This window comes from Podarcis tiliguerta (genome assembly GCF_965153285.1).
Source record: "Podarcis tiliguerta genome assembly, chromosome: 2".
Classification (NCBI taxonomy): Eukaryota; Metazoa; Chordata; class Lepidosauria; order Squamata; family Lacertidae; genus Podarcis; species Podarcis tiliguerta.
The window spans coordinates 104,143,712-104,156,303 of NC_139535.1; the positions used below are offsets into that span (position 1 = coordinate 104,143,712).

The 12,592-nt window shown below is 46.0% G+C and overlaps 1 protein-coding gene and 1 long non-coding RNA gene across 3 annotated transcripts in view; one reads left to right on the top strand and one right to left on the bottom strand.

Annotated features, from left to right (window-relative positions):
• Nucleotides 1–12,376, bottom strand: part of HLF (HLF transcription factor, PAR bZIP family member) — a 64,355-nt gene extending 51,979 nt beyond the window's left edge. Inside the window, exons 1-2 of one of the 2 annotated variants that reach the window (XM_083427990.1) lie at nt 11,737–12,376; nt 7,253–7,588 (exon numbers count right to left, since the gene is read on the bottom strand). In XM_083427990.1, the coding sequence (XP_083284116.1) occupies nt 7,253–7,588; nt 11,737–11,842 (442 nt within the window). In that variant the 5' untranslated portion in view covers nt 11,843–12,376. The remainder of the gene's footprint in view (nt 1–7,252; nt 7,589–11,736) is intronic. The other variant, XM_083427989.1, reaches the window with a different exon arrangement.
• LOC310671802 overlaps nt 1–12,592 on the top strand; it is a 272,660-nt gene that overhangs the window by 146,892 nt on the left and 113,176 nt on the right. The window lies entirely within an intron of this gene.

Below are 12,592 nucleotides of genomic sequence, written 5' to 3' on the forward strand. Positions count from 1 at the left end.
ACAAAAACAAAACAAAAAGAGCCGCAAAAACAAAAACGCAAAATAAATAGCAAAAACCGACAGACCTCAGTGTAACACTCAAAATAGAAGTGTGGCACTCAAAATGGAAGAGTAACACTCAAAACAGAAGTGTGGCACTCAAATCAGAAGCATAACACTCAAAACGGAGCATGTTTGGCTTCTGAAAAAAGTTGCTTCCTTCCATGTTTGAAGTGTTTGGGTTCCAAGTTGTTTGAGTAACAAGGCGTTTGAGAACCAAGGTACCACTGAACCTCAAGGACGACTTTTCCCCACATAAACCAAACAACACCTTGCAATAATCATCTGAAGCCCTTCTGTGTGTTTCCCCTACGATGAGATGCAAAGCATGGGCCTTCTCAGTGGTGGCTCCCTGCTTAGGGACCGCTCTCCCCAGGAAGGCTCATCTGGCACCATCAATATGTATCTTTCAGTACCAGGCAAAAACGTTTCTTTTCAGCCAAGCCTTGGGTTTTTAATTATCTGTGTCTTCCTTCAGTGTGTGTGATATTTTAGTTCTGATACATATATATATATATATATATAAAGGTAAAGGTACCCCTGCCCGTACGGGCCAGTCTTGACAGACTCTAGGGTTGTGCGCTCATCTCACTCTAGAGGCCGGGGGCCAGCGCTGTCCGCAGACACTTCCGGGTCACGTGGCCAGCGTGACAAGCTGCATCTGGCGAGCCAGCGCAGGACACGGAACGCCGTTTACCTTCCCGCTAGTAAGCGGTCCCTGTTTATCTACTTGCACCCAGGGGTGCTTTCGAACTGCTAGGTTGGCAGGCGCTGGGACCGAGCGACGGGAGCGCACCCCGCCACGGGGATTCGAACCGCCGACCTTTCGATCGGCAAGCCCTAGGCGCTGAGGCTTTTACCCACAGTGCCACCCGCGTCCCTATAACTAAAAAAGAACTTTCATATATATATATATGTGTGTGTGTGTGTGTATGTATATGTGTATATATATATATATATATGTGTGTGTGTGTGTGTGTGTGTGTATATATATATATATATATATATATATATATGTTCTTCTTAAGTTTTTGCTCTGTTTTAGTTCTATATGAGCTTTGATCCATGTTCTGTTATTTGTAAGTCGCTCTGAGTTACCTTTTGCACACACACACAAAAAGCTGAGGGCTGAGCCACGTGCCTTTCTAAACATCTTAATCGGCTCTCGGAAACAAACTGTCGAATTTTTGTGGCCTTTTCAAATACGCACGCAGATTGAACACACCTTTGAAACAAAGAAGCAAGGAGACTTTTCTCCTTCTCTCAGGGCTGACCTACATAGCACAAGAGGTGAACTTCTGCTGGAGGTTGTGGTAGGCATTTACAGGGAACAATCAATAGGTTGCTCAGCCATTCCTATGCCCACTTATGATCCATTGGAAAAGGTCCTTTTGGTCCAAGGACTGTAGCAGAATCATAGAATCTTCGAGTTGGAAGGAACTCCAAGGGTGCAATGCAGGGATCTCAGCTAAAGCATCCATGACAGATGGTCAGCCAACCTCTGCTTAAGAACCTCCAAGGAAGGAGAGTCCACCACCTCTCATGGGAGTCTCTTCCACTGTTGAACAGCTCTTACTGCCAGAAAGTTTCTCCTGGTGTTAGTAGGACTCTCCTTTCTTGTAACTTGAAGCCATTGGTTTGAATCCTACCCTCCAGAGCAGTTTGCTCCATCTTCCATGTGACAGCCCTTGAGATATCTGAAGATGGCTATCATATCTCCTCTCAGTCTCCTCTTTCCCAAGCTGAACATATCCAGATCCTTCAACCACTTCTCTTAAGGCCAGGTTTCCAGACCCCTGATCATCTCTGTTGCCCTCCTCTGCGCACGTTCTAGCTTGTCAACATCCTTCTTAAATTATGGTGCCCAGAATTGGACACAGTATTCCAAGTGTCGTCTGACCAAGCCAGAATAGAGTGGCCCTATGACTTCCCTTGATCTAGACCAGCCTTTCTCAACCTGTGGGTCCCCAGATGTTGTTGAACTACAACTCCCATCACCCCTAGCTAGCAAGGCCAGAGCTCAGGGATGATGGGAGTTGTAGTGCAACAACATCTGGGGACCCACAGGTTGAGAACCCCTGATCTAGACACTACACTACTGTTGATGTAACCTAGACTAGTGTTAGCTCTTTTTTAGCTACTGCATCACACTGTTGACTCATGTTAAGTTTGTGGTCCACCAAGACCCCTAAACCCTTTTCACATGTACTGCTAGTAAGCCCAGATGGAGGAAACCTGGCAATGGAGGTTGTGAATCAGCAAGACCCAGGAACACTTAAGCACTTCCGTCCCACTGAGCGATTTCTTCCCAAGCAAATTTGAATTGGGGAGCATGTAGCTCAGGAATTCTTAATAACGTTTTCTATCAACACTCCTTCACACACACAAACTTTTTATTTATACATCTAAAAAAGCAACAGTGTGACCCATTCACACTTGCGGTGCATGGAACTGTGTCAGTAAGTCCAGTTGGGCTGTGGTCCTCTGTCATGCGCACGTGTGGTACAAAACACACATTTTTATTCCAGCCATGGGGTTGCCAGTGCATGACACCGCAAGCAGCCTTTGGAGGCCAAGCGAAACTACATAAACCGCAAAGAGCAGTCTTTTCAACTCAATGTAGCCACTTGGGAGCCATTTCACACATGCGTTCAGATCACTGGTTTACTCAACACTTGACGACACTTAAGGGAAATTCCTCCATCAGAGTCAACTTCATTCAAAACACAAGTTTTATCTGTGATGGCACACAAGTCATCAAGCAATGCTATGACATTAGGCCCTGTTTTCAGAAGAACAAAACTAACCACAGGATAAAAACAACGCCAAGTTAGTGGCAGAAGAACCAAGCGCAGTTCTGGCTTTTCACAGACAAGAAACATGTTTTTATAGGTTCCTCAGGAGGAGGTTTGCACCATGTTCCACTCCCAACGCTGGTCATTCTGTTTATTTATCTGGACTTCTTATCTCATGCTTTTGAAAACAGTCTCGGATTTGAAGCCTGTCCCAGGATAGAGGAGAGTGGAGCAGTTCCTGCTCCAGGAAATTGCGTATGGCTCCAAATAAACACATTTGCGTGCGCAATTTTGCCCAACGCACACATTTTTGCAGCGCGATTTCCCCGAAGATAATGCTTCAGGAACAGATGCGTTTATCTGCACACTTTAACCCATGCTTGTACACATTACTTGCCTGGAGAAACAATATTCGGAAAAGTGCTCATTTCGGAGGGTAGCTAAATTTCAGTTAGCGTATTGTTTCAGAAAGTGAATCCTTACTTCCGAGTAAGGATTCCTAGGGCCGTGCTAGAAGGCCCACTATATTCAGTGAAGCTTATTCCCTATGAACCACATTTTGAACTCCCCCCCTTAATTTGAAACCACTTCCAGATTGCTTCTCTATTATATATGCTCCGAGCCGTTTTGCAATTTTCTTTCAGAACTCAGCAGCCCCGGGGCCGTTTGCAACACGATGTTCCGAGCTCGCTAAGAGGCTTTTCGAAGTTGTCATGTGAGCACTTCCAGAAGGAAACGTTAGGTGGGGAGGACAACTTTTCCAGGATGAGCCCATTGACAAGGCCTCTGCCAGGGGAAATCCTGCTCACAGATGCCACTCAAGACAGGCCCTATAGATAACTAATCCTTTTACAACAGTTCCATGCAAATGACCTCATAATGCTGCCTGTGCAAATGAGCCCTTGCCAAGAGAACATAAATGCAAGGCTGCTTTTCCAAGGGAGAATCAGCAGGTGGGAGGCAGGCCGGTGCAACCCTCTCCTGCTAATACCCACCAATTCCCCATTGCACATCCTTCCCCTAGCACTTTTAACTCACAGCAGGGCTTGCTTCCAGTTTCGCAGCCCAGCTGCAGGGCAGGGAGCCGCAGAAGGAAAGAATCAGGAATCAACCAAGCTATTCCCCACTCCCATTAGCTGTATCAGGAAAACGCCAGTTAGGAAAGCTTGCTTTTCTCACAACATCAGCCCCCAATGAGGCCCCACAGTCCCTTGTTTTGGAAATCCAGACTCGTGGCTCTCTCCTCGCAAGCCAGGTCCTTGGCATAATCACAGCAAAAAAACAACAACACCTCACTAATATAAGCCCTTGCTGGCACATGTTGCTGGTGGAGCAGCCAGATGCTGCTTTTTGCAGGTTGCAAAAGAAAAGGGGGATAAAATCCAAGCCAGAAATTTCATATCCTTATCAAGATCCATTAAATCTCAAACCGTTTTTATTTTCTAGGCTAATGTGCAATAGGAAACTGAATAGTTAGATGACTTTCTCCTACGGAAAGCAAATGAGGACTTGGTTGCTAAAAATATAGCAAGTTCCGCTTGCCTGCAAAAGCCTTACATGGAAGATGCAGGTTTCTTGATGTTTTCTGTGTTTGACAGTAGCTACTTTTAGGAGTTCTTTCCCACTGATGGAGAACCCATCGTTTGAAAGCCCTGGGGCGGGAATCTAGAATTTCATCCATTTTAAGTCGTGACCGACAGGCCAGTCTCGATGCAAAAGAACAAATGGATACAAACCTGGGGCCAGAAATGGCAAAATGAATAAGTAAATAATAGTGGGGAGTGGGGGAGCATTTCAGCCACCCTGGTCACTCCAGAACTGACTTCAGCAGTCATCTTTCAACAAAGAAACTTCAAAAGGGAAAACGGCAGCTTGAAAGCACAGAATTGCAAATCATCAAGAGATTCGGTGCCATCCACTTGTTGATTGAATCAATGGACTTTTATCACACTGTATGTGTCGATTGGCTTACCAATGTTGGGGTTTCTGTGTTATAAACAACAACTGGGTCTGGGTTTTGTTTTGAAGAAACGCAATTCTCACAGCCTGTACTTTTCTGCATTCCATTTCCTGCTCACTTCAGCTACATTTCTCTCCTTCCACCCCACCCTAGAAACAACCAGGAATGCACATGTATGTATTTGCAACTCAGGATAACACTTCATAACATTTGGTGAAGGGGACTGCAGTCCACAAAAGCTCGCGCCGTAATAAAACTGCAAACTGTTGCAGCAAAAACAGCAGTTTTTAAATCTGGAGGGCCATGTCTGAATGGGAATTGGACCCCCTCGTGTTCTTCCTGGACTTAAGCACAGTACATTTCCAAGAACAGTTCAAAGTGTTGGTGCTGACCTTTAAAGCCCTAAATGGCCTCAGCCCAGTAAACCTGAAGGAGCGTCTCCACCCGCATCGTTCAGCCTGGACACTGAGGTCCAGTTCCGAGGGCCTTCTGGCGATTCCCTCACTGAGAGAAGTGAGATTACAGGGTACCAGGCAGATGGCCTTCTCGGTAGTGGCGCCCGCCCTGTGGAACGCCCTCCTATCAGATGTCAAGGAAATAAACAGCTACCTGGCTTTTAGAAGACATCTGAAGGCAGCCCTGTACAGGGAAACTTTTTAGTGTGTGATTTCAGGGCTGGAACTCACTTGGACTCCATTCCAGCACCTCTCAAGTGGGTGCCACTGCTATTATAGAAGAATAAGGGAGGTGTTCATGGTGAGTTCTGGCACCTCTTTTTCTAGAAAAATAGCAGTGTGATGTTTTACAGTAAAACCTTGGTTGTCGAACGTAATCTGTTGCGGCAAACCGTTCAACTTCCGAAATGTTAGACAACTGAGTCGCGGCTTCTGATTGGCTGCAAGAGCGTCTTGCACTCAACAAGAAGCTGCGCCGGACTTTCGGGTTCCGAAAAACGTTTGAAAACCGGAGCATTTACTTCTGGGTTTTCAGCATTCGGGAGCCGAAACGTACGATAACGGAGGCATTCGGGAACTGCTGTATTATGTTTTTATATATGTTGGAAGCCCCACAGTGTGGCTGAGGCAACTCAGTCAAATGGGCAGGATATTGGTATCCTTATTATTGTTATTTTATAAAGGTTACTGAGATGGCAGAGGAAGGAGCTGCTGGAAAAGCAAACCTTGTTGCTAGCAACATACTAACTGGCCACAGAAATAAACCTCCTTGAATAAGCTGGAACTTTATTCCAAATTAAGTAAGTTCATGATCAGGGTATGTTGTGTGCAAGGCTTTTTTTCCCTGCCAGAACTCTTTTTCTAGAAAAATAGCACTGGTTGTGTGGAATTCACGATCAACGGGTGGGGTGTGGGGATGTAAGACATGGGGTGGAAAGAAGAAGCTCTAGGAGGGGGTTGCGCTGCCCCTTACATAATGAAGCAAGAGAACGATTTTTAGCACCTATAATGACAAGGTCCCCTGGCTAGAACCCCTCTGGCATGATTTTATATCTCCTCGCAGACATAGATAAGCATGTGACCTGGCGTGTAGCACTCTTTGCAACTGCCGCTAGGAAAATTAGAGCAAATTATATAGCCAAGATAGCCACCAACTGTAAAGGAGATGAATTTATTTGACCCTATCTACATCAAGCTATATTCTATCTTTATCACCAAACTCTGAATATAATTGCACATTGTATGAATTAACATTCTTTTTTAATATGTTAGTGGCCATGTGGTGATTTTAGCCTATACATTTTATTGTTTAATGTCTTAACCTGTATATTAAGGTACTTTTATAGCTCTGTTTAAGGGACGCAGGTGGCGCTGTGGGTTAAACCACAGAGCCTAGGACTTGCCGATCAGAAGGTCGGCGGTTCAAATCCCCGCGATGGAGTGAGCTCCCGTTGCTCGGTCCCTGCTCCTGCCAACCTAGCAGTTCGAAAGCACATCAAAGTGCAAGTAGATAAATAGATACCGCTCCGGTGGGAAGGTAAACAGCGTTTCCGTGTGCTGCTCTGGTTCGCCAGAAGCGGCTTAGTCATGCTGGCCACATGAACCGGAAGCTGTACGCCAGCTCCCTCAGCCAATAAAGTGAGATGAGCGCCGCAACCCCAGAGTCGGCCACGACTGGACCTAATGGTCAGGGGTCCCTTTACCTTTATAGCTCTGTTCAGAGTAAGTAATGTCTTGATAATATAAATGTTTTGAGTTTTTGTATTAATCCAGCATATTTTCTTTTAATTGTTGAATGATTTCTTGTGTACATTGCAGCAGCCTTTGGCTATGTGCAATAAAACTGACTGACTGACTGACAGACTAGGAGGGGATTGGTTGTTGAGGCACAACAGCCCCTAGTGTGTATGTATGCGCGCACACACACTCACACAAAAACACACACAATCATTCTGTTTGTTTGCACTCGAGTCTCCCCAACAAATCTCCTACGGCTGATTTACCTGGCCTGACTGGACTCTGCATGCAGTTCTGAGAAACCATGGTAGGGTGGGCCGACGTGGATGCTCTGCTGCTGAGGTCCATGACGGAAGGTGATGCTGAGGTAGATTGCTGAAGAGCTGGTTGGTGTGGGCTGTGGTCATGCTGGGCCGGGCTGGGCGGAATGCCGTTCTCCGAGAGAAACTCTTCCAGGTCCATGTATTCCAACTGGAAAGTGTCGCCATCGTAGGGAAGGGTCTTGTCCCATAATGTAGGACCCAGGAAAGCGGACTGTGGGACCATAGCATTGGTATTGTCCTCATCCAGCTTTTTCTCTTTGTCTTTTTCTTTATAAAACGCTGAAAGGGAAAGAAAGAGAAAGAGAGAGGGGACGGGGAGGGGGCGAAAAGTCAGTACGTCCACAGAGGAGTTTGTTTGTTTTCCTTCTTGCTTTATATGAAAATGACAACAGCAACCCTAAGAGTCGTTCTCCTCCTGCAATTACGGCTCTCTCCGTACGGAAAGCTCTACGTTTCGGTATAGGGTTTTGAAGGGCCTGGGATAAATTATTTTCGACTCATTAAATATATGCAGGGTTTCCGCCTCTGTTTCTAATTAGCAATTCATCTGTACACTTGGCTTCGAGCAAACGTCAAGATCCAAACAACACTGCGAGGTTTCATCAGAGCAGTCGCAGCAGAAGACGGAATTGGAGGCGGGGAAAGGGGGAAGTGGGAGAGAGAGATGATAGAATCATAGAATCGAAAGGGACAACAAGGATCATCTAGTCCAACCCCTTTCAATGCAGGCAGGGAGGGAGGGAGGGAGGGAGGGAGAAATTAGAACAAATATTGCCTAAAAGGACATGCTTCACAAGTTGAGAGTGTCATTTTAGAGGATGAAACTTAATTTTTGCCAATTTATTCAATGAGGGGCGGTCTTAAAATAGTGTGTGTGTGTGAAAGTCAAACCTGCTATTATTTTTCTGATTGGGCAACACTTTGCTTTGCTATTCTACGTCTAATTAAAAAGCACATAAACTGCTCTCGGGAAAACCAAAGAGATTTAATTTTACCTTCTGAAAATGCCAGGTAACGCTAAATGAGATAATGATAATGATAATGATAATAATAATAAAAACTGCAAGTGCGTGACAATCCTTTTTAGTGATTTCCGTGCAATTTTACACACATTTTCCTTCCCAAGCAAAACTAGACTGCCTTCATTTCACCAAAAGATCTTCTGAATTCCCAAGTCATGTTACAACTTTTTAACACCCCTCGTTTGGGGAATCTGAAAGTTGAAAAATCCAACAGGCCCTTACTCTGCTAGCAAGTTCTCTTGCACAAAGCCCACTGAGATGAATCGGAGTCTTGCAGGGTTCCAGTTTATCCCAATAGCGTTTTAACAGGAGAACTTCCTGAGAGCTAAACTTTTAAAGGAGAAGTTTGATCCCCACCACACTCCTCTCAAAAAACCTAATTGTCTGGCTCTGAAGAATGACCTGAATTGTTTTCTGTTTTACAAAGTTGCGGAGCCTATAGCTCACAAGACATACCATGGTCCCATTGATCGAGACAAATAAATATAATAGCCTCTATCGTCCACAAGAAAGCAGAGTTTACAATATACTAGAATGTCCTGGTGATTAAAAGCATGCAGCACACGAGCAGAAATGGTCTTTGATTGGAAAGACGTAAATGAGCAAACAAAAGGTTATTTAATGTGGAAGTAAATCGTGTGATTTAAATGAATCTTTCCCATCAAAAAACGGTGGTCGCTGTACTGCATAGGATGTTCCCACACATTGATCTCCCTTGGTTTTTAACTAAACTGCTTTAGCAGCAAGAACAGAGAGCTGGAAAGGCAAGGCTGAAGTCCCCCACTTCTGTATCTACCATTGTCCTGATCTATTCTGCCCCATACACCCAAAACATTTGGGTGTTGGTTTGGGGGGCGGGCGGTTGTTGCAGCGTTTTGTTCTCCACAGCTCACATTTGCTTGAAGCCACGAATGTATATGAACTGTTTGCCCCTTAGGACTGAGGAATACAGGTACATTAGGACTAACAGCTGCCGTAATTTAGGTTTTCACTGGGAAAGTGGCTGTGGGGAGAGTGAGACGGTCAACACACCCATTCTTTCCACCACTCAGAGTAAAGCCACTGGAGTCAGTGTAGCATAGTGGTTAGAGTATCAGACTAGGACCTGGAAGACCAGGGTTCAAGGGCCCGATTGGCCATCATGTTCACTGGGGGAGCTTGGGCCAGTAACCGCCTAGTCTCAGCCTAACCTACCTCACAGGATTGTTGTGGGGAATAAATCGGGGTGGGGGGGACCATGTACACCACCTTGAGCTTTCCCAGAGCAAAAGGTGGGATATAAATGCTATATACACACACAAACAAATATATTCACTGCATCCCACAGCTGTGTTTCAGTACAGAAAGAAGAGAGACCTAATCAAGGATTTCCAACGTATCTTGTAGGTCAGTCTTGACTTCCACATAAACTGGGTTTAAGATTGAGATGCATAAAAAGAGATTTCCTGTCATTATGCTGGATAAAAAAGGCACTAGAACAGCCCGAAGATTCAAATAAGCAGAGTTACACATCTACTCAGACATAAGCTCTGTTGTGTTCAATGGGGCTTAATCCCTGGTGGGTTCCTATAGATAGGCTAGACTGCAGCCTAAATTTCTAAGGAAGTTAAGAGCTCAAAGGACACAGTGGTCAACATATTGATCAATATACAGTGGTACCTCAGGTTACATACACTTCAGGTTACATACGTTTCAGGTTACAGACTCCACTAACCCAGAAATAGTGCTTCAGGTTAAGAACTTTGCTTCAAGAGGAGAACAGAAATTGTGCTCCGGCGGCGTGGTGGCAGCAGGAGGCCCCTTTAGCTAAAGTGGTGCTTCAGGTTAAGAACAGTTTCAGGTTAAGAACGAACCTCCGGAACAAATTAAGTACTTAACCCGAGGTGCCACTGTATCTTTTTTAAAAAAAGGTTTACAGACCCATATATGTTTCTAGGATTTAGGGAAAGAGATCAGCTGTCCACAACTGACCGTTTATGATTTGCCATGATCTTGGATTAATTCTGAACTTTCCTTCCAGATACGCTCCCCCTGGAAAAATCATTATAATCTCTGTGTCCTTTTCTTATTTATGGATTTTGTGGATTGCTGTGTGTCACTCACAAGACCGAATGCTACAGGTCCATGCGCACTTACTTGGGAGTAAGTCCCACTGAACGAAGTGCGACTTGCTCTAAAGGAAGCATGGCTTGGATCAGCCTGCACAGGCAATACTCAAATATCACATGCGGTATATGAAGCTGTGTAGAAAACTACAGGGAAATACTGAGCGCTGCGCAGTCTGCAACAGCTAACAAGCCCCATTGCTGTGGATTCTAATGGAGTGTGCATTGCACCCTCTATGTCAAAACACCACAAACACTCACACTCTTAGAACCTACAAAAGATGTAGAATAAGTCCTTGCGAACATATTTACAAAAACCTATTGCAGCTTCTTAGTGCAAAGAGGTATTTGGTAAGCGTTCTGTTTTGCTTACGTGCAAATCCAGAAGCATAGCTGAAAGACATTTTATGTGCCTTCTTCTCTTTAAACTTTAAAAATAATAATAATCTAACACATAAATCCATTCTCCCACGTGAGAGAAAGACTGAATTTTTTAATAGCTGTAATTCTAGGCATGCACTTCCTTGGAACTCGGGTCCACGGAAATAAAAGATTAAGACTTCCAAGAAAACCGATGGCAGGAGCTGATTGATATCTAAAAGCACTAAGACGCCAGCACCTTAACTTCCCATTTAAATCACCTTCAGAAGTAGTGTTCCAAGTGTGCTTTACAGACAAACAAGGAGAATAATAAAAAAGCAATAAAAATAATAATCAGCTGGCTTACTCTTTAACTACACATGCCATAGTAAACAAATTAAAGTCCAACCCTATGAATGTTTCTATTACAGTAAACCCACGGTTACAGCACAAGCCTAACGCATAGACTCCGGCTGCGCAATTCTAAATACACTTCCTTGGGAGTAAGCGCCCCTAGACCCCAGCTGAGGTTCCAGCTGAGCAAAACTCAGCAGTATTTTCCTGAGAGAAAGCACGGCGCCTCTCAACAAGCAACGGAGTTGTAGGATCCGCAACCTAAAGGAAAGCGCTCCGGCTCCTGCCCGGGGCGCACGGCGGACGCACCGCGCTCTGCATTGATGCGCAAACTTAAATGTGGGCTTTTGCGCGCTTGCACGAAATGCGCTTTTGCGCGCTGCTGCTGCTGCTTAGCCAGAAGGCAGTCTTTTAAATATCTTTGCGCTCTGTACCGTGTGTGTGTGTGTGTGTGTGTGTGTATTTATATATTGGTCCAGAGGAGAGGAGAGGAAGAAGCAAGCGGGATAAAGCGGGGGGGGGGGGACACCCCAAAACCACTACCCCAGCCTTTATTTCCCTTGCCCCCGCTCCCCATTTCTCTCACCGTCTTCATGCTGCAACGGTAGCTTGAGCGGGTTTTCCAGCAGAGATTTCAGCACCCCGTAGGTTGGAGGTAGGAAAGTTGGATTCAGAGGCAGAGGTCGAGCCATGGTCCTGATCTCTCTTTCTCGCTGCCCCCAAATTATTCTTTTTCAAACCAAGAATAAGAAAAAGGAGGGAGGACAGGAGGGCGGGCGTGGGTGGGAAACCCCAAATTAGGAGGTAAAAGGAAGAGAATGGGAGGGAAGGGGGGAAGGAAAAAAACACCCCACTGCTAATAATTTTTCTGAAAAATAAAAATCATCAAGGGCCCCTCCTTTTGGCGAAGTTCTAGCCGGCTCCAGACGCTCCGAGGAAATGGGGACGTCCTTTTGCTCGCTTGATCCCCTTTCGCATCAACAACAACAGAGGCAGCAGGAGGAGGGGAGTAAAGGGGGGTGGGGGGAGAGAAAGAGGAAAGAAAAGAAAGAAAAGGAGAGAGGCAACTCTGACAGCCAGGCAGCCAGGCAGCCAACCAACCAAGCTCGCTCGCTCCGCCCAGACCGAGGAGCTGCCGGGGGCCGCCTGCGCCGCGCTCAGAGCAGTTGGCTGTCCATGTGCGGACGCCGACGAGCGTGACGCCCAAGGGCGGCCCTGCGCCCAGGGAGGCGGGGTAAGGGAGGGGCCGGCCAGATCGCCGCCCCCGGCCCGCGATCGGATCCCGCTTATCCGCCGCTGCCACCCCGGTTGCTCTTCTCCGGCGCCTTTCTCCTCTTTTGCGCCGGAGAAGCGGCGGGAGAAAGGATGGGCGAGAAAGGACTTTTAAAGGCGATGGGGGGGGGGGCACCGGAGAGAAGCTGCAGAGGAAGGGAAAGGATGGG